This window comes from Corapipo altera, unplaced genomic scaffold (assembly GCF_003945725.1).
Source record: "Corapipo altera isolate COAL_440 unplaced genomic scaffold, ASM394572v1 202, whole genome shotgun sequence".
Taxonomy (NCBI): domain Eukaryota; kingdom Metazoa; phylum Chordata; class Aves; order Passeriformes; family Pipridae; genus Corapipo; species Corapipo altera.
This window is the reverse complement of record NW_020884980.1, coordinates 1,415,733-1,439,981: the sequence shown is the minus strand read 5'-3', so window position 1 is coordinate 1,439,981 and position 24,249 is coordinate 1,415,733. Positions and strand designations below refer to the sequence as shown.

General features: G+C 57.1%; 1 protein-coding gene across 4 annotated transcripts; it reads left to right on the top strand.

The window, feature by feature from the left end:
• The first annotated feature begins 649 nt into the window (after positions 1–649).
• On the top strand, positions 650–23,572 carry KCNC4 (potassium voltage-gated channel subfamily C member 4). Of its 4 annotated transcripts, none has more exons than XM_027665689.1 (5): positions 650–1,005; positions 2,816–3,562; positions 7,946–8,882; positions 10,394–10,579; positions 16,145–16,898. In XM_027665689.1, exons 1-5 carry the CDS (start codon positions 838–840, stop codon positions 16,279–16,281), a joined length of 2,175 nt encoding a protein of 724 aa, XP_027521490.1. In that variant the 5' UTR covers positions 650–837; the 3' UTR covers positions 16,282–16,898. The 4 variants fall into 4 exon arrangements, with proteins under 4 accessions (XP_027521490.1, XP_027521491.1, XP_027521492.1 ...); XM_027665690.1 differs by lacking the exon at positions 16,145–16,898 and adding an exon at positions 22,596–23,572 and having other exon boundaries at positions 651–1,005; XM_027665691.1 differs by lacking the exon at positions 650–1,005 and adding an exon at positions 1,433–1,950.
• The last annotated feature ends 677 nt before the right edge of the window (positions 23,573–24,249 follow it).

Genomic DNA, 24,249 nt, shown 5'->3' with positions numbered 1-24,249 from the left:
TGGGCTGGAAGGACCTGGAGAGGTTGGTTTGGCTGGTTCTACACCAAAGCAGGATTGTCTCTCCCTAAAGTGAGGCACCTGATCTACATTTCCTCCTCCATCCCTTCATGGATGGAGACATGGCAGGATCCCAGCATGTCCCCAACTTCTCCAGGAGGCCACTCAGCTCTCTGAGCATCCCATGGCCCGTGGTGCTGGTCTCTCCCACCTCTGGGGACTTGCCCAGTGGACCATGGGCAAGGCTCACAGTGTTGGGCTGGGTCAGGGGGTGAGACCAGTGGGGTGGACCACAGACCCCTCAGCATGTCCTCAGGACCCACCCAAGACGTGTGGCTTTCCAGGTTGGAGCTGATCCTCCTTGAGGTCTTCCAGGTCCTGCTCTTCATTCCATCCTTCTCCTGGATGTTATCTGAGATGCCCTGAGCCTTGCAGGAGGTCCCTGCAGAAGTGACTCCCTCTTGCTCCAAAAAGGCCCTTATTCATCCAGCTCTTGCCATTTTCTCTCTTTCTCTCTCTCTCTTTTCTTTTTTTTTTTCTTTTTTTTTTTTTTTTTTTCTCCCGTGGACATTAAAAATCCAAAGGCATATTTGGAGAGCAGACAGCTTTGGGCGGGTGTTGCTGGGCTAAAAGATCTCTTCCTTCCCCAGATACAACCCATTTGTCTGCCTGGCCACCTCCTCCCACCCCGGGAACGGCCGCGCTTGGGTGCACGGAGCTCTCCCCGGCGGGATGAAAAGTCTCCGGATAAAAAATTAGCCGCAGGTCGCAGCATTCCTTCCTCCTGGCCAAACTCGCCTCGCCGCCACCGAGGAGCTGAGCTGCGATGCCTGGCCGGTGATGCAAGGCTCGATTTTTCCAGCACGGTTTTCCCTCGGGCTCCAGGCGCTCCCGCCGGTGCAGCTCCGGGTGCTTCGGGTGTGGAGCTCCGCCAGCCTCCACCCGCTCGGGATCCGGCCCTGGAAGCTCTGGAGTTGCAGGCACAGTTGGAGCGGGGCTTTCTTGGTGGTAAGATTTGAGCGTGGCTCTCGTGCCCCGTGGGTTGTTTTTTTTTTTTTTTTTTTTTTGGGGTGGAGCGTTTGCCCCAAACCACCCCCAACACCCCGTGGATACGGGGGGCACATGTGAGGGGACAAAACTGGGCAGGGGGTGACCAGGGGACCTGGGGGGACGCACCACACAGCGCTGGGAGGTGCAGAGAGAGATGCTGGGGCAGCACCCCCGCTCACTAACCACAGCCCTCACCCCCGCCCCGCACCAAGGACCCCCTTATCCAAGTGCTGATCCCTCTGGATCAGCCCCCCACCCCAATAACAGGCCTGTGCTGGGCTTGGATCCCCTCCATGACCCCCAGCCCTCCACTCGCACACTCCCCCCCCCCCCCCAGCATCAGCAGTGCCAGTGCAGGAGTAAACAGCACTGGCACGATGAGTCCCTCGGGTCTTCCCCAGGGTGACAGCCTTGGCCCCTGGGGCACCACAGCTTCTCCCCAGCCTCAGGAGCCGGGAGTGAGCGCCACCAGCCCCCCGGGGGTGTAGGACCCCCCCAAGGAAGGGGGTTTAGGGGGGAGAGCCCCGGGGGTGGTCGTTACCCCGGGTCCCAGCCTCGGGGCCGCGGAGGGAAAGGGACATCGCTCACGCAGGAGCCGAAACAGGGCGGAGAGATGCTCGGGGAGGGCAGTGGGAGGGAAGGGGGGCCAGGTCTGTCTGCGGCCCCCCAGCTCCCCACCGGCCCTGGGGTCTGTCTCTCCTGACCTCTCGCTGAGCGAGGGATTGCGAGCCAGGGAGGGATGGGATCTGCGGGAGCCTCTGCCAAGAGCTGGCTCCAGATCCGCAGGCAGCTCTGGGCTGCATTTCCCCTCCGGCGCGAAGCGGAGCTGGGGTGTCCGAGGTTCACTCCTCGCTGACACCGACCCCCCGAGACCCTCAGCGGCACGTCGGGCCCCGCGGGGAGGTGAGCGGTGCCCGGGGGTGCGGGGGACCTGCGGGGAGGCGGGGGGCTGGGCTGGGGGTGGGTGGAGGGGATGGAGGGATGGATGGAGGGATGGGAGGATGGAGCGGAGGGAGGGATGCGGGGATGGGAGGGAGGGCAGCGGCGGGGGCGCCGGGGGGGGGGGCTGCGGGGCTGGGCGCTGGGGCGGGGGGTCTCCGGCCCCCCGGCGGGGCGGCGCCGGCTCCCGTAACCCCGCCGCTCGCTCCCAGCCCTATAAAAGCCCCGCCGAGCCCCGCAGCCGCTCCCGCCGCCTCCCCCGCGCCGAGCCCCGGGAGGCACCGCCGGGGAGCAACAGGCCCCCCTGGCCCGGCCACGCGTGAGCGGAGCCCCCCCGGGGAGGGGGAGCGGGAGGGGAGGCGGAGGGGGCGCATCCATCCCCTCCTCTCCCCGCCGGGGACCGGGGACTTGCCCCCCGGCCGCCGCCCCCTCCCCGAGCCCGGCCCGGGGGGGGTGAAGGGAGCCGCCGGAGCGGGAGGGGCGGGCGGCGGAGCCCCCCCCGCGCCTGGAGCTGCAGGTACCGGGCCGGGGGGGACGCGGCGCCCGGCGGGGCCCAACATCCCCCCATCCCTTCCCCAGCATCCTCCCGGCTGGGCCCGCAGCCCCCCCCGCCCGCCCCGGGCCCCCTCCATCCCGCACTTGTTGCTGCCCGGTAGGGCTGCACCGGCTCCCGGTTTAGGGCGGTTTTATTCGGGGGGGTGGTTTGGGAGGGGGTGGAGGTTGCAGCCTCCCCTGCTGTCCCCCGGCAGCCAGCGGTGTCCGGCTCGGCTCCAGCTCGCTCCCCCCGAGGCCAGAGCCAAGCCTGAGCCCCCCCTTTTCCCCTCCCCAGTCCCATCTGTGCCCCCCTCTCCCGCCTCCGCCGACCCCCAGCTCCTCGCCCGGAGGAAGGGTGCGCGTTCCGTGCATCTCCCATCCACCGAAATCTATGATCAGCTCGGTGTGTGTCTCCTCCTACCGTGGACGCAAGTCTGGGAACAAACCACCCTCCAAAACATGCCTGAAGGAAGAGATGGGCAAAGGGGAAGAGTCGGACAAGATCACCATCAACGTGGGGGGCACCCGGCATGAGACCTACAAGAGCACCCTGCGGACTTTGCCGGGCACCCGCCTGGCCTGGCTCGCCGACCCCGACGCCCAGAGCAACTTTGACTTTGACGGGAAGAGCAACGAGTTCTTTTTCGACCGCCACCCCGGGATCTTCTCCTACGTGCTCAACTACTACCGCACGGGGAAGCTGCACTGCCCCGCGGACATCTGCGGGCCCCTCTTCGAGGAGGAGCTCACCTACTGGGGCATTGACGAGACCGACGTGGAGCCCTGCTGCTGGATGACCTACCGGCAGCACCGCGACGCCGAGGAGGCCCTGGACATCTTCGAGAGCCCCGAGCCCGGCGGAGGGGCCGGTGGAGAGGAGCCCGAAGAGGAAGGGGGTAGGGAGATGGCCTTGCAGCGCCTGGGCATGGATGACAGGCCCCCCGGGGCGGCGGGGGCTGCTGGAGGGGGTGGCTGCTGTCGGAACTGGCAGCCCAAGATGTGGGCGCTCTTTGAGGATCCCTACTCGTCCAAGGCGGCCAGGGTAAGATCCCGGAACGCGCCGGTGGGGACGTGGGATGGGGCCCTGCTGGGGTTGTGTCTTCAACTCTCTGTCCCTGTGGTGAGATGGACTTTTCCTGTGGTTTATGTGGGTGCCCTCACTGTCATCCCCCTCCTCCCATCGGGCACATTGGCCGTCCCCCATCCTACAGGACACCTCTTCCATCATCTCCCAGTCTCCTCCCAATGCATCACACCTGGGGATGCTGGGCTGAAACTAGAGGCAAACCCAATCCCTGCCTCCTTTGCACCCTCAGGTGCTGCCTGGGCACCTCTGGGGCATACGGAGGTGAGGGATTGCTCTTGGAAAGGCTGAGTCTTGGCAGAGGCCAAGGATGCTCCAGGACAGGCAGAGTGCTTGGGTTCCTCTCGCTGGGTTATGGCCACGCCAAAACCCACGTTCAGTGGCCGAGGTGTGGAGAGGGGGTCAGGGCTGGTCCTGAAGCAAATGGGATCCTCATGACTGTCCCCAAGGAGCTCGTGCTCCTCCTCTGCAGCAGCAGCAGCCCTGAAGGACACCCTGTGGCCCCCTGTCCCCCACTGTCACCGTGTTGATGCCTCCCACGGTGCCCATGAGGACCCGGTGCCCATGAGGACCCGGTGCCCATCAGGACATGGTGCCCATCAGGACGTGAGAGCACAGGCTCTCAGCTGTTAACACACAAACCCCTCCTCCCCAGCCTCCCCCCCCCACCACGTCCCCAGGGCCCCAGTACCATGTGCTCACACACGTGAGCAGGACCCTGCACCCACAGCCCCCCCGGGCCTCCCTGGGCACGCAGACAGTCCCTACCCATGGGCACTGACATGCCCGGGATGTTTTCCCCAAAACCAGGCGCATCTCCAGGCTCTCTGTGCATGTGTCTCCTCTCCCAGCTGCTCTCAGATCATCCCCAAAATGCTGTCCCCCAATCCCCAGACACCCCTCTGTACCCACCCAGTCCCATCCCCCGTCACACCCAGCTCATAAACCTGCCCCCCACACACGGACGGGCATTTGGGATCAAAAGGAATTCTGGATGCACTTAGAGGTGTAAAAATCCCCCATCGATGGCAAGAAATCCTGCAGGCATTTCACACCCACCAGCAGCACAGGGCAGGGGTCGGTTTGGCAGGGAGGTGTTTTTGCAACACACACCCGCAGAGGATGCTCGGGCAGGGAGAGCTGAACTCTTCCTAAAAGGGGGGAACCCGCTCCCTTGCCCATCTCTGCGGGCTCATCACCTCAGGGAGATGCCGAGTGGTGCAAAGCTCCAAATAAAATATTCAACAAAATTAAAAATAAACCCAAGCACAATAATTCAACTCCTTACCCCCCACCCCCCTACCATGGTGTTATTTGGATTTGCTTTTCCCGTGTTTCCTGTTTTCCTGTGTGCTGAGCTGCTCCTGGAAAGGCTTTAGCAGGAGGAATGTGTTGGAGGGAGCAGAGATGGTTGTGATGGAGCCCTGGCTGGGGCTGGAGTGGGACTGGTTTGTACTGGGAGCTCCCTGCTTCCTTCTCACTGCTCTGTGCTAAAGGCTCAGCAATGCCAGGGGAATGGTCACCTTTCCAGGTCACCACTGGGAAAAATACCTGTGTGGCTTGGGAGAAGGGGAATCTGAGGCACAGAGCAGTGAAACCAACCCCAGTGAGTGCAACCTGCCCAGTGTTCCCCATTTGGAGTAACCATCCAGCACTGGGATGTTCTGGGGTCCACGAGCACCTCTGTGGGTGCAACATTCATGGTGCTGCCCTCATGTTCTGGGCTGGTGAGGTTTGGGGTGGTGGTGATTTCTTTAACACTGCCCCGTTTTGGGGTGGGGAGGTTTGGGGTGGTGGGGATTTCTTCAATTCTGCCCCATTTTGGGGCCTCCTCCTTCCTTTCCAGAGCCAAAGGGGTGCTGCTGGTTGCAGAGAATGCTCCAGAGCAGCCAGTCTTGGTGCATTTTGCCAAACCTTGGGAAGCAGCAGTCCCAGGGTGTCCATGCAAACCCTCAGCTGTGACTAAGAGTCTCAGGAGCTGAATTTCTCCTCCCCATGGAGCAGCCCCTCGGGCCCTGACTCAGTGGCTCCCTGCTATTTCCATCTTTCCCTCCCTCCAGCACTCCTCCTGAGCTGCCAACTGCATGATTAGAAATCCCTCCCGAGTTTTTAGCCCCTTTTCCATGTCCCATTGATGTCCATGGGATCCCTGGCTCCTCAGTCCAGTCCACTCCCAGGGAATCTGGTCCCTGGTGCAGCTGCTGTCCCAGCCGGAGTTTAACACTTTTCCTCCCCACAAGAGACTGCCCTGGCTGGGATTTCACCTCTACTTCCAAATTCCTCCTACTTGGAGCTTCTCATCATTTTTCCCCATTTGGGGACCCCTGTCCTTGCTTCCATGGGCACTGCCAGGTTGGTGAGCCCCTGTAGGCCTCAAAGAATCCATGGATTCTTTGGGAACACCCATCTCAAGCTGTTGAGTGAGGCTGAGATCACACAGATCGTCAACAGGTTCTGCAGGACTTGTTTGTGGGAGTTCTGGTGTGTATGGTGGTACTGGGTGAATACACAGATTTGATTTTATTTTAAAGACATTTTGGAAAAGAACTTGAGTTTTGAGCAGAGACTGAGACACCTTGGGTCAGACACAAAACTGGAGCAGCACTGTTGGTTTGGGGGGGGGGACACGATGGTTTGCACTGGCTGTGAACCCGACTCTCCTATTTTTAGAGGTTGTTTTTGCTCCTGGAGCTAAATCAGGTCTCACCTCACTCTCACACAGCAGAGCTGCTTCATTACCCGAGTGTTCACAGGGTATCACCCCCTTCCTTGGTCTTTTATATTTCTTCCTACTTTGCTTTGAGTCCGAGTTTTCACTCTTGAGGTTTTCCCGAGATTTCCCAAACAGGGAAACTCAGGAACATGAGTCAGCCACTGGCTGAAAGCGGATTATTTTGGCTGTGCCACTGTTGTGTAGGGACACTTGTCTGGCTAAACTGGCCTTCAGAGCTCACTTTTTGTTGGATTTGCTTCCCAAACTGCATGTGGCTCATCGGCCTTCAGAGCCACATGTGATCCAGAAGGGTCTGATTAAGGGGTGAGGAGCATCTCATCCCATCCCTGAGCTGGTGTCTGGGGTGGGAGACTCACCTTCCAGAGGTTTCTCCAGCAACTAATGCCTGGTTTAACCTTCCCACCAAACCCTTGATGGGCTGACACTCCCTGTGCCATCCCCCCATGGGTTTGCCCTTGGGGACACCCCTCAGGGATGCTCCTGGCAGGCTCTGGGCTTCCACTCCGGGCTTGGGTTTTTCTCCAGTGTGACTCAGGCTCTCTGTGCTGCTGATTCACTCCAGCCAAGGGCTGGGGCTGTCTCCTGGAGCAGCCTCATGGAGCAGCTCTTCCCAGCGCAGCCGCTGGGGTGGCTTGGACAGCAAATGGTCTCATCCTGCTCAGTGCAGGGGCAGCAAAGGGGCTGGAGCAGGATCTGCTCCCAGGGAGCCAAACCCACTGTGGTTTCGTGCTGGAGGAAGGTGGAACAAAAGCAAGAGCTTTTCTGCTCAGAAGCTTTATTTTTTTTTCAGGGGCTCTTGGAAACAGATGCTCTGGGTAAAGGACTCATCATGAGCTCATCCTGCCAGGAGGGGGCTGAGCAGGATTGATGGGGCACCACAAGGTGGTTCTTTCTGACACAGCCTCTGATTTCCACCCCCCTCGCTGATATCCACGAGGAGGAGGTGGCGTGGAGGGGACAAAGGTCTCACTGGTCTGCCAGAGGGGACAAATGGGAATATCTGGGTGTCACCAGGCCCAGGCCTCAGCAGGAGGCTGAGCTCTGCCTGCTCCTCTCCTTGTCCTGCCCTCTCAGTCCTGGGACCTTTTGTGGGCACATCATCCACCACGGACCCTTGGGGAGCAGGAATGGAGTGAAAGGACATCTCTGACACATCCAGACCCCAAACCTCACAGTCATGAATGATGAGAACCTCTCATCTGGTGTGGTTTGGGATGCACGTGGGGGAGAGTTCTTTGACTTTGTCCTCTTAAAATTTAAGAATAAAATTCTTAAATTTTGTATCTGTTCCCAGCGGAGTCTCACTCTGATCTCAGGCTGTTCCAGGTCTCACTTCATCCCCATAACTGTCATTTCTGGCACATCTCCAGCCACAGCTGGAGCCCAGCTCACCTTGCCATGGACAGACCGTAGCACTTGGAGAAAGGTTCTGGCCCCAGACACTGAGGTTTGCTGCCAACTCCTAGGACAGGTCCAGGAACCCTTCCCTGCTCTCCACCCTTGGTCTTGGCGCAGTGGGTGGCAGCTCCCGGGGTGTTTTGAGCCTCCCCCAAAGAGGAGAGGTCGCCCCACACCACTCATGGCCTGTGTAATTCCTGCTTTCCCAGGTCGTCGCTTTTGCCTCGCTCTTCTTCATCCTGGTCTCCATCACGACCTTCTGCCTGGAGACACACGAGGCCTTCAACATCGACGTCAACGTGACGGAGACCCTCGTGGTGGGCAACACCACGACGGTGCTGCTGACGCACAAGGTGGAGACGGAGCCCATCCTCACCTACATCGAGGGCGTCTGCGTCCTGTGGTTCACCCTCGAGTTCCTGGTCCGCATCATCTGCTGCCCAGATAAGCTTCTCTTCGTCAAAAACCTGCTCAACATCATTGACTTCGTGGCCATCCTGCCCTTCTACCTGGAGGTGGGTCTCAGTGGCCTGTCCTCCAAAGCCGCCCGGGATGTGCTGGGCTTCCTGCGGGTGGTTCGCTTCGTCCGGATCCTCCGGATCTTCAAGCTGACGCGGCACTTTGTGGGTCTCCGGGTGCTGGGCCACACCCTCCGCGCCAGCACCAACGAGTTCCTGCTCCTCATCATCTTCCTGGCCTTGGGGGTGTTGATTTTCGCCACCATGATCTACTACGCCGAGCGCATCGGGGCCAAGACGTCCGACCCCACCGGGAGCGACCACACCCACTTTAAGAACATCCCCATCGGGTTCTGGTGGGCCGTGGTCACCATGACGACCCTGGGCTATGGTGACATGTACCCCAAGACCTGGTCGGGGATGGTGGTGGGGGCTCTGTGCGCCCTGGCCGGGGTCCTCACCATCGCCATGCCCGTGCCCGTCATCGTCAATAACTTTGGGATGTACTATTCCTTGGCCATGGCCAAGCAGAAGCTGCCAAAGAAGAAGAAAAAGCATATACCCCGTCCAGCCCCTCTGGACTCCCCCACCTATGGCAAATCCGAGGAAAACTCCCCCCGGAACAGCACCCAGAGCGACACCTGCCCGTTGGCAGTCGAGGAGGGGGCGGCTGAGCGGAAACGGTCAGGTGAGACCCCAAAGGTGGGGAGCAGGGAGGGGGAGGCCTCCAGGAGCACCCAAGGCAATATTTTTGGTGCCCTGTGACCCTGGGGATAGCGCAGGGTGTGGCCTCCATCTCTGGGGTGGGTGAGAACTCGGTGTAGAAGGGGCTGGGACCTTTGAGTGTGAGGGTGTTGGGGGCCCTATGGGTGGACCAGGATGCTGCAGATCAAGTCCCCCCTCCAGGAAAGGGGGGAAGGCCATATCCTGCTCTTCCAAAAGACATACCATGCTCTCCTAATGGCATAGAGCAACTCACCATGGTGGGATTCCAGGTGTTCCTCCATTGCCCACCTCTCCCTCACGCTGAACAAAGGTAAGGCCACTTGCCCAACTCCCATCTAAGCCTGGCCATGCCCTTGGGATAGATTTTCCTTTGCTTCCTCCCACCATAAATCATGGAAACCTCCATCAAAATGGATAAATCCATGGATGTTCCCTGGGGCTTGACCCTACCTCTCCATTCATTTTCTGGTGGACACAATCCCTGCACGGCTGTTCCAAATCCTGAGCAAAACCAGCCCCTGGACATTTATTATTTGTTCTCATCCTGAAGTTTGGGGTTTGGCCAGTCCTTCCTTTGGGTCGGGATAGGGCATGGCTCCAGTTGTGGGCAGCTGTTTGTGGGCACCACCCCCTGGGCTCAGTCTGGGGGTCCCTGAGAGCCCTGTCCTGGTGTCACCACTGGCCATGGCAGCTGCTCTGCCCTTTTCCTCTTGGTTTGCTGCCAGTGGCACCTCTGGAACAGCTGGAAGAGGAGGGACCACGGAGGGGTTGTGTCCTGCACCAACACAATCTCACTGAGGTCAGCCCTGGACAGCTGCACATCTGGAACATGTGTTTAACAGTGTCCTCCATCTGTGGGAACACGGGGAGCTCTGAATGCCCCAAACAGCTTTTTTCCTTACAAATCTCCCTTTTCCATGTGCCTGCACATCCTGTCTGCCCCAGGAGCCCTGGCAGAGGGAGCAGGAGCTCTGAAGGAGCAGGTCAACCCTGTCCCTTCCCCCTGCACCCCCAGGAGCTCAGGCCAGGCCCTCCCATGGCAGAGCCTCCTCTCAACTGAGGAACCAGGAGTCAGTGACATTAATTAGCACCTCCCACTGTCCCGAGCAGCCGGTTCCTCCAAGAATTTTTGCAGAGCTAATTTCCACTAATCAAGTGGGTGGATCTCAAAGACCTGGGGGGTTTCCTCCTTAGCTTTGGCTTCACGCAGGGTTTATAACCCTCAGCAGGGGAGGAGCTGCTCTTTGCTGCTCGGAATTAAGTCTGGGATAGTTCTGCTCCCCTGGAGTTAATTACTCCAAATTAACTTGTCCAGGCTGGGATTGTCCCTGAGTTGGTGGGTTTTGCCTGGACTGTCTGCAGCCTGGTTTCATCTGCTTCCTTGAATGGTCTGACCAAACCCTTCTGGCCACCACGAGCACCTTGTTCTGTGGCTTTATCAGCTGCTGATGGGTCTCTGCCACCTCCCTGCAGACTCCAAGCAGAACGGGGAGGCCAACGTGGTGCTGTCGGACGAGGAGCAGCCGCTGTCACCGACGGACGAGGGGAAACGGCCCCTGCGCCGCTCCAGCACCCGGGACAGGAACAAGAAATCCTCCACGTGCTTCCTGCTGGCCACGGGGGACTTCTCCTGTGCGGCTGATGGAGGCATCCAGAAAGGTACGGCTGGAGGTGTGAGCTGGCAGGGTGAGGTGGAGGAGAGAGGTGGAGGTTTGTTGTTGATCCAAGGCAGGAGTTCATCTCCATCCGCCCCCCTGGCTCTCCTCTGCTCCCCAAATCCATGTCCTCCTGCCTCTCCATCTGCTTCATCTCCGTCCACCACATCTCTCTGTGCTGGCCCCACACTTTTTGTTTTCTCCTCCCCCTGATAGCCCCTGTTTGGGGTCTGTGACCCCTGCCCTGCATGGGGACAAGTCTGTCCCTTTGCTCCCCAGTGCTCCAACTTCTGCCCCTCCAACTCTTCTCCCTGGGCTTCAATTGTCCATCTCAGGGTGGTGTGAAAGGGACATCTCCTGGGCACGTGGTGAGGTTGTGGCTGAAGGTGACCAAAAGGTTTTCAGTAGGGAAAAAAATCCCCATGTTTTCCTTTCCTCTCCCCCCCCCCCGACGGCTTTCGGTGGGTTCGAGCGTGGGGAGCTGTGATGTGTCAAGTGCTGCCTTGCCAGAAGCTCTGGGCTGCCAGAAGGGCTCCTCTGGGTTTGAAAACGGAGCTGTGCTTAAGTGTTGAGGTTTTCCATGGGAAACTGAGGGGGAGATGAGTCAGGAAAACACAAAACTCTTCCTGCCATGAGAAAACAAAGTCCCCTTCAGCCTGGTCCCAGCCTTCTCTGCCCCTCTCCCACCAACTCGGCCCCTGTGAGGGTAAATCCAGTGCCACAAAATCCAGTTGCACCCTCGATTGCTGGGATAATGCTTAGGGCAGGGCTCAGATTTTTAGCTCTGCAGGTTTTTTTATGTGTTCAGGCTGCTGCCTGTTGCTCCCAGGGAATGGTGCCTGGAGCTGGGATGAGGCAGGAGGAGGGATGAGCTGCTCACCAAGACCTGTTGGTGCTTTGGAGACCCTCAGGGATCTGATGCTTGTGGAAGTGGTTGGGATGGTAGAGACTGGATGGGCTTGGGATGCAGGGAGGTGTTTGGGGGCAATCACACTTATCACAGTAGTAAAAGCAAATTGGTTGTTTCCTCCTGGGAAATCAAGGATTCCCTTTGGCATTCCGGCTCAACCGTAGAAAAGAGAGAAAATTAAAAGCTTTGTTCATCTTTGGGCAAATACTGTCAAATATTTGCTTGAAATGTTTCATGCTTTTTTCCTGGAAGTTCCTTTTCCTGTGAAGTTGGTTTCTTTTCCTAATGCCTGTTAATGTGAATATGTGAGGGGGCTCCAGTCCTGCTCCAGACTGGGAGGGGGAGGCTGAACTGGAAGGGATGAAGGAGAGGGATGAAAGCCAGTGCTGATCGTCATCCTCAGAAAATGCTGAAGTTGGGCATCTCTTCAGCTGAAGCATTTGAACCTGGCCCCACTGGGGCCTGGAGGAGCTCTAAGAGCTGAGGATCCAGAGCTGCTCTCGCTGCTCCCAAATCCCATTTCTGGGTTGCAGGAGACCAGGAGGTTTCTCTCCTTTCGTGGTGGCAGCAGCATCTGCTGGAAAGGGCACTTTGGTGATTGTTTTTGGGGTGTTCTGGTGTCTTCCCTGCAAATATCAGAGTGCTTTTTACAATTTAAAACAGAGGTGTCCATGGTTCACTTACCCCCACGTTGCTGCAATGGTGTTGCACCTGGAGACAGGTGGATGCAGAGGGGCTTCAGAGGTGCTTGGGACCTTTTGGGAAGAGGGAACCTCAATGCCTGGGTCCTGCTGGTAGGATGGGTGGGATGCTGTGCCAGGAGGTCAGGGGGAAATGCTCCAGAGCTCAGGGGTGACCAGAGGTGACCAGGGGGCAGAGCAGCCTCCAGCCAGAAGCCGTTGGGAGCCGCAGAGGATCCTCTTCCCTCGCTCCTGATTTATCTCCTGCTGAGGCTGTTTGTTCTGGTCCTGGGTTCTTGGCAGCTCTGCAAATTGAGATGAGCTTGGTTCTGAGCCCGACTCGCTGCTGGCCATCTGTCAGATCCTGGGACAGGTACTGGTGTCTGTGCAAGCTGTGGAAAGCAGGAGATGGAGCTGGTTCAGGAATAAGCTGCAGATCTCGGTATTTATCATGGATCAAGCCCAATTCCAGTGGTTGGTCTTGTTGGGGAAGCTCAAAGAGAAGAGTTACTCCTGCCCACCACCCCTTGGACCTGGGCCTGGGGCACACAGAGCTGGGTTGCTGTGGATTCCCATGTGGAATGTGTTTCTTGCCCCTGTGGATGATTCCAGTGGTGTCCCTTTGCTCCCTTGATGCCAGGGATGGTTTCAGACCCCTGATCTCCCTTCAGCAGTTCCCAAAAATGTGTCCTGCTGGGCCCAGACACGTTGGCATGAGTCTGCTTTGGAATGTGAGCCTTGTCCTCTGCTTGGATGGAGGGACAGGGAGGCAGGAAGAGCCCAGCACCCCCAATGCCAGCGAGGTGGGTTATGATGGAATCATGGAATCATTTAGGTTGGAAAAGAGCTCTGAGTCCCATCGTTCCTCCAGCACTGCCCATGTTCCCAAGTGCCACATCCACGTGTCTTTTAAATAACTCCACCCCCTTTATCAGCACACTGATGTGGCTCAGCAGCAATTTTTGACTCTGTGGCCAAACCCAGAGTGTTTGCAGATTTTTTTCCTCTGTCTCTTGCTGTCAGTGCAGGGCCATGACCTGGGATGGAGCTGGGGATGCTCCAGTTCTGGGCCCCTCAGTTCAGGAAGGACATTGAGGGGCTGGAGCAGGTCCAGAGAAGAGCAACGAGGCTGGGGAAGGGACTGGAGCACAAGTGCTGTGAGGAGAGGCTGAGGGAGCTGGGGCTGTTCAGCCTGGAGAAGAGGAGGCTCAGGGGAGACCTCCTCACTCTCTGCAACTCCCTGACAGGAGGGGGGAGCCGGGGGGGGTTGGTCTCTTTTCCCAGGCAACGATCAGCAAGACAAGAGGGCTCGGTCTTCAGCTGTGCCAGGGGAGGTTTAGGTTGGATATTAGGAAGAATTTCTTTCCAGAGAGGGTGCTCAGCCATTGGAATGGGCTGCCCAGGGAAGCGGTGGATTCTCTGTCCCTGGAGGTGTTTAAGAACAGGCAGGATGTGGCATCAGTGCCATGGGCTGGGAACCACAGTGGTGTTGGATCGAGGGTTGGACTTGATGATCTTGATGATCTCTGATGATCCCTTCCAACCCAGCTGATTCTATGATTCTGTGATTCTATGATTTTTTGATTCTGTGAGCTTCCACTGGCAATGCCTGGCTGGGAGGAGCAAGGAGCAGCCCAGGCCCAGGGCTGTGTTAGGAACAAGCACAGGCATTCCCGGGCACTGCTGCCTCCCTGCTTTACCCTGTCCCACGTGCTCCCACCTCCCTGCCCCTGCCCTGGGAACTATTTCCTGAGGGAAGCCCAGCCTGGGAGGCCCCTTTGGGGTCACACAGTGTCCCCTCACTCTCTTTATAGGCAGCAAACCTGTTTGTAAAGCAATCCCAGTGACCTGAGGTAGCACTGGAGTTACTGGGATTCTGGCTCTGCTAATGAACTGCAGCCCTGGCAATCAGCAGAACACAGCCCCCTGGGGCTTTGTGGCTCCTCCTGTCCCTGAGCTTGGTGGAAAACCACGATGGACTTGAGGGATGGAGCCCTGAGCTCCTTCCCAGGTGCTCCTGTGAGTGTGGCTTGGGAATAAACTGATGGAGAGAATGGAGCGCTGGGCTCGGGGAAGGTTTGCCCTTGGGGTTGCAGAGGGTCCCTGGGGGAATCCAACATCTTTATGAAGTGCTGCCCCAAACTGTGGTGTTGGAGACTTAATCAGAACAAGCAGCATGATTTTGGCCCTATTCCTGTACCCTTTTCCAGCCTTTTTTATTCAGAGAACGGAGCAAGAGGGCAAAGATCCTCCCTATAAACTTGGATCACCATGGAGGCTCCAAGCAAGCCTCGACCCCGTAACTCCTCCTGCCAAACTGGTGCCGTTTGGGTGCTGGATCCAGGGTTATCCTAAGCTTTCAGGGACTGTTGGATCTCAGCAGGATTGCTTCCCACACACACGGATCAGGGTGGCAGGGAAACGTGAGCTCCCCAGAGAGCCACAGCTCTCCCAGGAAAAGAGCAAGGGCTGAGGAAGGATGAGCCTAATGCAGTTTTTTGGGGGTATTGGGGGGAGCAGGAGGGTCTTTGCATCAGCTGCTGTAGGTGAGAAACATCCCCAGCTCCCCCCAGCTCAGGGCTGTGCTCATTCCTTCCCCTCTCGCTGGGTGGATCCAAGCCAGAAAGTAAATCAGGAAATTGCTCCTCTTCTCAGGGGCTGATTCTAGTCCTGCTTCCACTGCAGAGACTGGGAAAGCTTTGCTAGAGTCAGCAACAGGTTTGTCCCTCTGTGCCCTGGACCCACCTCTGCCTGAAAAACAAGGAGCTTCTCAGGGGGCTGAGTGGTGGGACGGGGTTGAAGGATCCTCATCCTCCCTGCTGAGTGCTGGAGATGAGAAATGATTAGGGAAAAAAATATTAAAAGGGGATAAAAATCAGGTTTAAAGTGCTCTGGAGCTTTTTCCAGGTGACACTTTGTCTCGGCCTCCTCCTGGGGGGTGATGCTGTGACTGCTCCGGGGTGAGCTGATTCCTGATCCCAGCCCAAACCAGCCTGGCCAGACCAGCAGAACCCAAACTGCCCCCGGAGCACCCCGGGGGTGGGACACAGGGAGGGGTTCCAAGCTTGGCACTGCCCCAGGGGCCATCCATCACCCTGTTTTTCTGCTGTCTGGAGCCTCTCCCTGCGCTGCCCCTGTACACACCCCGGCACTTCCACGCTCCTGCTTTCCCTGGATCCTGCTGGTGCTCGGGAAGGGCTCAGGCTTGGCTGGGTTTGCTCACCCAGGAAGATGCAGGCGCAGGGACATCGGGCTCACCATGGCCAGGAGCATCATTAATTTTCCATATTTTGGCAGCAGATCCAGGGACAGACTCATCTGCAACAGTGCTGCAGGTTGGACCTAAAAATCCAATTTTCAGTGCAAATACTTAGTGCCTTTCCAGCAAGAAAAGTGGCTTTTGACCTGTGAGAGCATTTCTTCTGGCTGTTTGCTTTTCCAATAAAAGCTGGAGCAATTCCTGGCTCTTTGGGAGGAGTGTGAAGGGTTTCTGTGCTTGAAGAAATATAAATATCTGCAATTTCTTATGGAAAATAATGAGCACATCTAACTGCTCCTTTCCACACAGAAAGGTGTGTGCAGCAGCTTGGGGTTTAAAATCCGGAGCCGTGGGAATAGCTCCTTCAAAATCCCATATTTGTTTGAGTTCTGCTGCTTTTCCCTGTCTGCTTTAGCCCACAAAACCCCCAGTTTCATTCCTCATTCAGAAAAAATTTGGGAAGCAAAATCCAACACCCCCCAGGAGCAATTTGGTCTCCCAGGACTGACGACTCCCAAGTCCTGGATTTGGCCAGTGCTGCTCCATGAAGGGAGGGGGAAGGTCTGGAGGATCTTTGGTTGCCCTCAGAAAGCTCTTCCTGGAATTTTTTAGGGGGTTGATTGGGGTGTGGGGCTGGTGACGCTCCCCCTGGTGCTCCCGGCTTTCCCAGCCTTGGGAATGGGGCTGCTCGGCTCTAACCTGTGTGTTTTCTCCACCAAGGCTATGGAAAATCCCGGAGCCTGAGCAGCATAGCTGGCGTGGCAGGATCCACGGGGGGCTTGGCCCCGCTCCCGTCCCGCTGCAGCTCTCCCTGTGCTCTGCAGAGCCCCTGCTCTCCCGTCCCCTCCATCCTCTAAAACACCTCCCGGACCCTGCTCTGTGTCGTGTCGCTCCGTCCCCCCTTCCCAACGGCTCCGTGGCTCCTGTTTCCAGGCGAGTTCCAGCCGGGACATCTCCACCCCGAGCAGCTGGTTCTGATGCTCTCCAGCCCCCCTGCCCTGCTCTGCAGGAGCTGTAACGTCTCCACTGACCTTGTCTCGTGTTCAGGACACACCCCTGGAGTGGGGTTGGGGTAATTTCCCCCCCCCAAAACATTATTAATCCCAAATAAACCACAGGCCGACCCCTGTGATTCCCTCTGGTGTCGAGCCCTCCCTCCCGTGGGCCGGTTGCACTTGTGCTAAAGGGTGGTGGAAACACAAGAAGGACATGTTGACTTATAAAATTATATCTCATTGTGCTGGAAATGGCTGAGTTCATATAATTTTAGGTTCTGTTTTGTTGTTTTTCTTTTTTTTTTTTTTTTATTTAAAAACCAGCGTCAAGTTTCCGGAGGCAACAGATGAATAAACCTCTATTCCCTGCCCAGCAGTGGCTCCCCTCTCATTTTGTGCCTTTTTCTGCCTAAATCACACTTGTTCTTTCCCAGATTGTGTCTGATTCTCCATCCGGCCTCAGGGACGGGCCTTGGAAAGCAGCCCTGAGGTCCTGTGGAGGTTGAAGGGCCCTGGGAGAGGCTGGGATAATAGGTAGGGATGTTCCCATGAAGAGCTGGGAGGTGGTGGGAAGAGGAGCAAGGGTCCCTGGGAAAGCTGCTGCTGGTGTTGGACAGTGGGGACAGGAGGGATTTGAGACAAAATGATGCCTAAATGGAAAGGGGGGATGAATCCTTTCTGGAGATGGACACGGGGGGGTGGGGCAGAGCATTCCCATGGGAATGGGTGCTGGGTTTGAACCAGATCCCCCCATCCCTGGGAGGAGGCTGGAGTTGCCAAACCCCTGTTATGCTGCTTTTGCTCATGTATATTAGTTTTTGGGGTGATTTTTGGATGATCTCAGGTGTTTCTGGAACTCAACCCAGCCCTTCAGTCCCTGATTTGTGGCTCATGTCTTGCTCTGTTACCCCAGCTCAGCCCCCCCCGGAGCCATCTGGGTTTGGGGGGGCTGCAGGGGCTGCTTTGGGGGTGCAGCCCTGGTCTGGAATCCCACCCTGCTGCTCTCTCAGTCTCTTGGTTCACCCTGAGCAAGGCAGGGCTGCTGCCTGGAGAATTTTCTGGACAGCAGAGCTTAGTTTTGGGCGTGTTTGAAAAGAAAAGAGCCCCAAAGGGTTTTTGGGGATCAGACCCTTCCCCTCCATCACGGCCAAACTGGAGCTGGAGCTCAGGGAGTGATGCAGAGTGAGGATCCTTGGGGGGCAGGGATGGGCAAAGGTTGGACTGGATGATCTTGGAGGTCTTTTCCAACATTAATGACTCTGTAATTCCATGGTCCCCACACCCTGAAGGAACTGGGATGGATTTTGGTCTTTCCCACAGCCAGGACCCTCCTGCTCCATCCCAGGCCCCCCGTGCCTCAGTTTCCCGTGGTGTAGAGAAGGAGCTGCCAGGAGGAGCCAGTTCCACCTCCAAAACAACCCCCCTCTGAGTCCTACCCGGGGCCAACAAGAAGCCCTTCACTTTTATTTTGCTTTTCTTCCTCCCTCTCCGTGTCCCAGCCCTGTGAGAGCTGAAGGGAAGCAGAAAAGAGATGGAAAAACTCGGTGCCACGAGTTGGATCCTGGGGCTGGATGGCAGGAGCTGGGCCCTGCAGAGACCCAGTGCTGGAATTTCTGGGGATTTGGGGAGAAATTGGGATGAGCTGCATCCATCCTCTGCCCAGGATGTCCTGTGGTGGTTTCTGACCCCTGTGCTGTGCTGGGGATTCACCCCTTGTTGGCAGCACCTGTGTGTTAGTGGTGTAGCTGCACTCCTGGGATTTCTGTGATTAAAGTGTATTCCCATAGGAAATGGTCGGAGTGACTGGGCAGGTCCCTGAATCACCCAAAAATCCATGAACTGGCTGAGTCCAGCTGGCATTTCTCTGGCTCATCCTCCCCTCTCGAAGCAGGAGGAGCTGGAATATCCCCATCCCCTGAGAGAGGGAAGGTCACCCTCTGTGATTTCAGTGGTCTCTGGACCACAAATGATTTATCAAGGTCACACACTGACTTTGGGGATGAGCCAGCCATGAAACCCTGTCCCTTGAATCAGACCAGGATGCCCAAAATTTGGGGTTTTAAGCAGAGGATCAATGCCAGAGCAGATCCCAGGAGATCCCACCCTCTCCCCACAGCAGAGCTGGTTGTCTGGTGTGGAAAACCTTTGGTGGACCCCCCAAAATCTGATCCCCAGCGGAGCAAGGAGGGCTGGGCAGGAGCTGCCACAGGATGCAATTTTTAGCTGTGCCGTTATGCAACTCGGGAGAGGGGATGACTAATGTGCAAAAAGCTCCTCTAAAACAACCAAACCCCAAAAGGGAGACAGAGGGATTTCAGTGGGAGGCACCGAACTGCTGAGAAACCCTTCGCATCTTCTCCCTCTTCCTCCCCACCTCCCTCTGATTTGGGGGATGCAGGAGGGAGAAAGCAGCTTGTTGGTATTTTTAAGAGGGGTCTGGGTTGGTTTTGGGGGTGAGTTCAGCAGGGCTTAATCCCCTGGGTAAGAGGAGCTGTAGTGGAGCAGAGCAGAGCTGTAAATATCTCCAGAGCCCAGGGTTTTATCTCAAACAGTGGCCAAAATTGGCTGCCTGGAGAACAGGATAAGAATAGAGCAGGAATATCCGATACTTCCCCTGAATATCCTCCCAGAGCTTATCTGTGTTTAGGGATCTGGAAGGAGCTCACGTTCCAGCCCAGAGAAAGGAAGGTTGTTGGATTTATTCCCGAGGAACTGAATAAATCCACAGGATTAGATCCATGGCTGCCTCTGCCCAAGTCCTAACATGGCATTTAAAAAAAAATAACCTCAAGGGGTGTGCAGGGACTGTCAGGACATCCCAGTGTGGACAGGAGAGGTTCCCATGGGATGAGGGGACTTTGTTGGGTCTTGTTCCCAGCAGGATGCTGTGACTGAGGAGGAACATATGGATAACACTGTGTGTATTGTCTATGTGTGTCCCTTGCCTGTGGACAGTGGGATGCCTGGAGCTTTAGTGCCCCGTGTCCCTCTCCCCACTGTGGCTGCAGACACAGGAATGGGACCAGAAATCACGGAACTGTGGAATGTTTGGGTGGGAAGGGACCTTAAATCCCACCCAGTTTCACCCCCTGCCATGGGCAGGGACACCTCCCACTGTCCCAGGTTGCTCCAAGCCCCATCCACCCTGGCCTTGGACACTCTAGAGATGGTGCACAACGTCTCTGTTACTGTCCCGATGTCGGAGCTCCCACATCCCTCTGTCCACGTGTCCATCCAGCTGGGACATGGATCAGCATGTTGGGACAAGGACCAACCCCTATAACCACCCACCCCTGGTGCCGAAAGCACTACAGGGAGCAAAACCAGAGCAGCCTTTGGATCCAGGGAGGGGATTTGGGGGCAGTTCCCCCTTCCAGCATCAGCTCTTCCTTCTCTTTTCCTCCTGGAAGGCTCGGAGCCCAGCGCTGCGTGGAGGCTGCACCAGGATCCTGGGGTTGCGTGCAAAGTATTAATTTTTATTGTTGCAACAACTGCTCTGTTTCTTGGGAGATGCCTGAAAGAGCTGAGAAAATAGAAAGGCCTGTCAGGCTGCCGGGAGGGAGGTGAAGATGTCAAGAGAGTAATTGCTCTACCCAGAAGGAGCCTGTTCCTGGCTTCCCCAGCACTGCCAGGAAAAATCCTCAGCGCTCATTTGATGACAATAAAGGAAAAATAGAAAATAAATAGCAACCCCATGGTTTGCCTGTGCTGACGAGGAATGGGGAGAGCAGAGGCAGATGCAAAATAAGATGCAGTTGAGCTTATAAATAGGAGCCTCCCAGCTCCCAGTCTGTTACTTCCTCACCTCCACCCGGGCACTTGATCCTTACGCTTTTCCCACAGAAAAGGTAAATGAAGGAGCAGAAAGTATTTTGTAAATTGCTGGGGAGGGGGTCACGCTCCTCCTCCTGTGTGGGATGGGCTGGGGCAGGGAATGAGTCCTGGTGCTGTGGAAAAAATAATCACAGAGTCAGGGAATGGTTTGGGCTGGAAGGGACCTTAAAGCTCATCCTGTTCCACTCCCTGCCATGGGCAGGGACACCTTCCCCTAGCCCAGGTTTCTCCAAGCCCCATCCAACCTGGCCTTGGACACTTCCAGGGATTGGGAAGCCACAGCTTCTCTAGGAATTCCATCCCAGCCCCTCACCACCCTCACAGGGAAGAATTCCTTCCCAATATCCCATCCATCCCTGCCCTCTGGCAGTGGGAAGCCATTCCCTGTGTCCTGTCCCTCCATCCCTTGTCCCCAGTCCCTCTCCAGCTCTCCTGGAGCCCCTTTAGGCCCTGCAAGGGGCTCCAAGGTCTCCCTGGAGCCTTCTCTTCTCCAGGTGAACCCCCCCAGCTCTCCCAGCCTGGCTCCAGAGCAGAGGGGCTCCAGCCCTGGAGCATCTCCGTGGCCTCCTCTGGACTCTCTCCAGCAGCTCCACGTCCTCCTGCTGTTGTTCCCAGGGCTGGAGCAGCTCTGCAGGGGGGTCTCACCTGAGGGGGCAGAGGGGCAGGATCCCCCCTGCCCTGCTGCCCCTGCTGTGGGATCAGCCCAGGGCAGGGGGGGTTTGGGGTCCCAGCCCACGTGGCCGGGGCGTGTTGAGCTTCCTGTCCCACCAACACCCCAAGTTCTTCTCCTCAGAGTTAGTGCAGGACCTACCCAAACGTTGTGCTGGCCCAGCTGGGTGCTGGCAGCACTTCAGGGTGTTTGGGAAGATGCTCCTAGTGAGACTGTGGGAACTCACCCTCCCTGGAATTTTTTGGGGGGATGGCCCTGGCAGCACCACAGCAAACCCGGGTGATTTTTGGAGCTGGGATGTGCCAAGTCAGGGTAGCACCCTACTGATGTTGGGTGGCAGATCCCCACCCAAAAAAAGCCTCCAGGAAGGGGCTGTGAGGGCAGGAGGGGCTGGAACTCACCGCTGAACGAACGGAGCCGGTGCCGATGAGCTGAGACAGGAGGGTGGTTTTCTCGTGGTGGCTTTGTCTGGGGGACAAAAAATAATAAAAACCTGGGCTGTTGTTAGTTATTTTTAGTTGTGCTAACTTTTTTTTTTCCAAGGCTGGGAAGCTGCTTCCAAGGCAGGTCCCTGGAGGCCGCGGGCAGCAGGTCTCGAGCTCGCACAGAAAATGGCTTTGAACGGGGAGGAGGAGATGGGAGTTAAAAGCCGACTTGTGCCCCTGGTAAATCAATCGACCTGATGGGGAATGTTTCCAGCAGGCCACGAGTCCTGCCAAGAGCTTTTAGCTGCTCGCAGGACTGATGGAACCAAGAGCTGGGATAATTTTCAGCAGCTGGTCCCCAGTTGCTGCTGGGGGTGATGCTGGGTCCCCAGACCCGTCACTGTGGCAGCCTGGGAGGTGGGAAGTTTTCCTGCCAGCTGTGGGATTTAGGGGCTTTCATTCCAATGGGATGTGGGGTTTGAAAAGCCTCTGTGTCTGGGCATTGCTCACCCGAGCTGTGCAGTGACACCTGATGGAGAATGAGACCTTTATTTTGGTGAAAACAGGGTGGGTTTGGGGCTGTGTTGGGTCTGCAGGGAAGGTAGACGGGTTGAACCCATAATCGGAGGTTTAAAGCAGAATTCCATGGCTTGTCATGTGCATTAGGCACTGTCTGCCTGCCTGACAGCCCCTCGCCTGGGAAGCAGGCCCTGGCACATGGGGAGAGGCGGTGGGTGACTCAGAGCTCCAATCAATGGTAATTAATTCAATGATAACAAATGAGAGGGAGAGAGAGAGAGAGAAGAAAAAACACTGCGGGATTAATGCACCAGGCTTGGCTTTGGGACATCTGGCTTGGGGTTGGCTTGGGAAGTTTTGGGCTGGAGCATCTTTCTGGGAGGAAAAGGCTGCAGTGGGAATGACATTTTTACTGTGTTCTTCGTTTTTACCCTCGAAATCCCCGTGACTCCACGTCTGGTTTCTCTTGGAGAATCGTTTCCCAGGTCTCCATCTCTGGCTCCATTCTGAGGCTTTTGTTAAACCATTTTTTCCCGGTTAACTGACGGAACAGCAGCATTTTATCCCTCTGGAAATGCACATTTTGCTTTGTGGTTGGTCTGTTCTCTCCATCCTACAAAGTCGGGGTGCCCTGGAAGCTCAGCCTCCCTCTCACTCCCCTATTTCTCCCCAAACAGCCGCTGGAACACGATGTTTAATGTGTTTAATATTTGTGTCTTTAATTGCAGACTCCTGCCAGGACGCCCTCGCTTCCAGTTACGCCCAGGGCGAGGTGGTCACCTTCTCCTGAGCCCCGGCTGGATCCAGGGAGTGCCCCGGTGAGGGACACCTTCCCCCAGGGATGCTCTTCCCAAGGGATGCTCTTCCCAAGGGATGCACTTCCCAAGGGATGCACTTCCCAAGGGATGCACTTCCCGAGGGATGCTCTCCCCAGGGGATGCCTTCTCTTAGGTGGAGGGATGTGTATCCTGAGGGATGCTCTCCCCAAGGTGGAGGGATGCTCTCCCTGAGGCCAAGAGATGCTTTCTCCAAGGGATTCCATTCCCAAGGCCAAGGGATGCTTTCCCTGAGGCCAAGGGATGCTCTTCCCAAGGGAGACGGTCTCCCCAAAGCTGAGGGAAGCTCTTCCCAAGGGACAGGCTCTCCCCAAGGCCAAGGGATGCTCCCTGCAAACCTGGGACATGCATTCCCCCAGGGATGCTCTCCCCAAATCCCAGGGATGCTCTCCCAAGGCTGAGGGATGCTTTTCCCAGTGGACATGCTCCTCCCAAGGCCAAAGGATGCTCTCCCAAGGAGCCTTCCTTCCCCAGGGCTCCAGCTCCGTTCCTGGTGGGGGTTGGCAGCAGGGTCCCCTCAGAGGTGCCACAGGGCAGTGGGGCCAGGAGGGAGGTTTGGGGGTGTCCCCACTCCCCTTCCTGCTGCCAGCCCTGCCACAGCCACACTTCCCAACCCCACACAGCACCCCTGGGCTGCCCCCTGCCCTTGCCCATGCTTTGGGATGCACCTTGTCCCTCTGGAGCCTCTCCAGCTGCTCACTGGGGCATCTCTGCCCGCAGCTCCACCCGTGCCCTGACCCCCTTCATCATCCCACAGGCGCTGGGGACCCTTCTCTGGGGTGCCAAAGGCTCCATTCCAGGTGCCACGGACAGGCCCCAGGGATGCTGAGCCCGGGATGCAGATCCCTGACAGGATGGGGGGACGAGCGGGTGGGTTGGGGCGCAGGGCTGGGGCTGGGGAGTGCTGGGTGGCCCAGGAGTGGGAACCTGGCTGGCCTGGCGGGGTCAGGCTCTGTCCAACGCTGTTCATATCTCTGTGACCAAGGCAATACTCCTGTCTCCGTCTGTCCTGTCCGCATGCCTGTCCCACCAACCTGTACCAGAGTTCCAATAAACACATCGATGAGCTGAGTCAGCTCCCAGACCCTCCTGACTCCCTGTTTCCTTGCTGCTGCCTCCCTGAATCCCCACAAAGCCCTGTCCCAGCCCCGGCTCTCCCAGCAGAGGAATGGGGATTTCAGCAGTGGATCCCCTCCAGGGAGGTGATTCTGCTCCTCTACTCTGCCTTCCTGAGATCCCACCTGGAATACTCATCCAGGTTTGGTGCTCCCAACTTAAGAAGGACTTGGAAGTGCTGGAGCAAGTCCAGAGAAGGCTGTGAAGTTGATAAGGGAATGGAGCACATCCCCTATGGAGACAGGCTGGGAGAGCTGGGGGTGTTCAGCCAGGAGAAGAGAAGTTGTGTGGAGACCTCACAGCACCTTCCAGGACCTGAAGGGGCTACAGGGAAGTTGGAGAGGGACTGTTCATCAGGAACTAGAGAGACAGGACAAGGGGGAATGGATTCCAATGGAAAGAGGGAAAATTCAGGTTAGATACTGGGAAG

Coding starts and splice junctions, on each gene's coding strand:
- KCNC4 (XM_027665689.1), top strand. CDS start 838: ATGCAAGGCTCGATTTTTCCAGCACGGTTTTCCCTCGGGCTCCAGGCG. Junction 1,006..2,815: donor GGAGCGGGGCTTTCTTGGTG/GTAAGATTTGAG, acceptor TCCCCTCCCCAG/TCCCATCTGTGCCCCCCTCT. Junction 8,883..10,393: donor GGCTGAGCGGAAACGGTCAG/GTGAGACCCCAA, acceptor ACCTCCCTGCAG/ACTCCAAGCAGAACGGGGAG.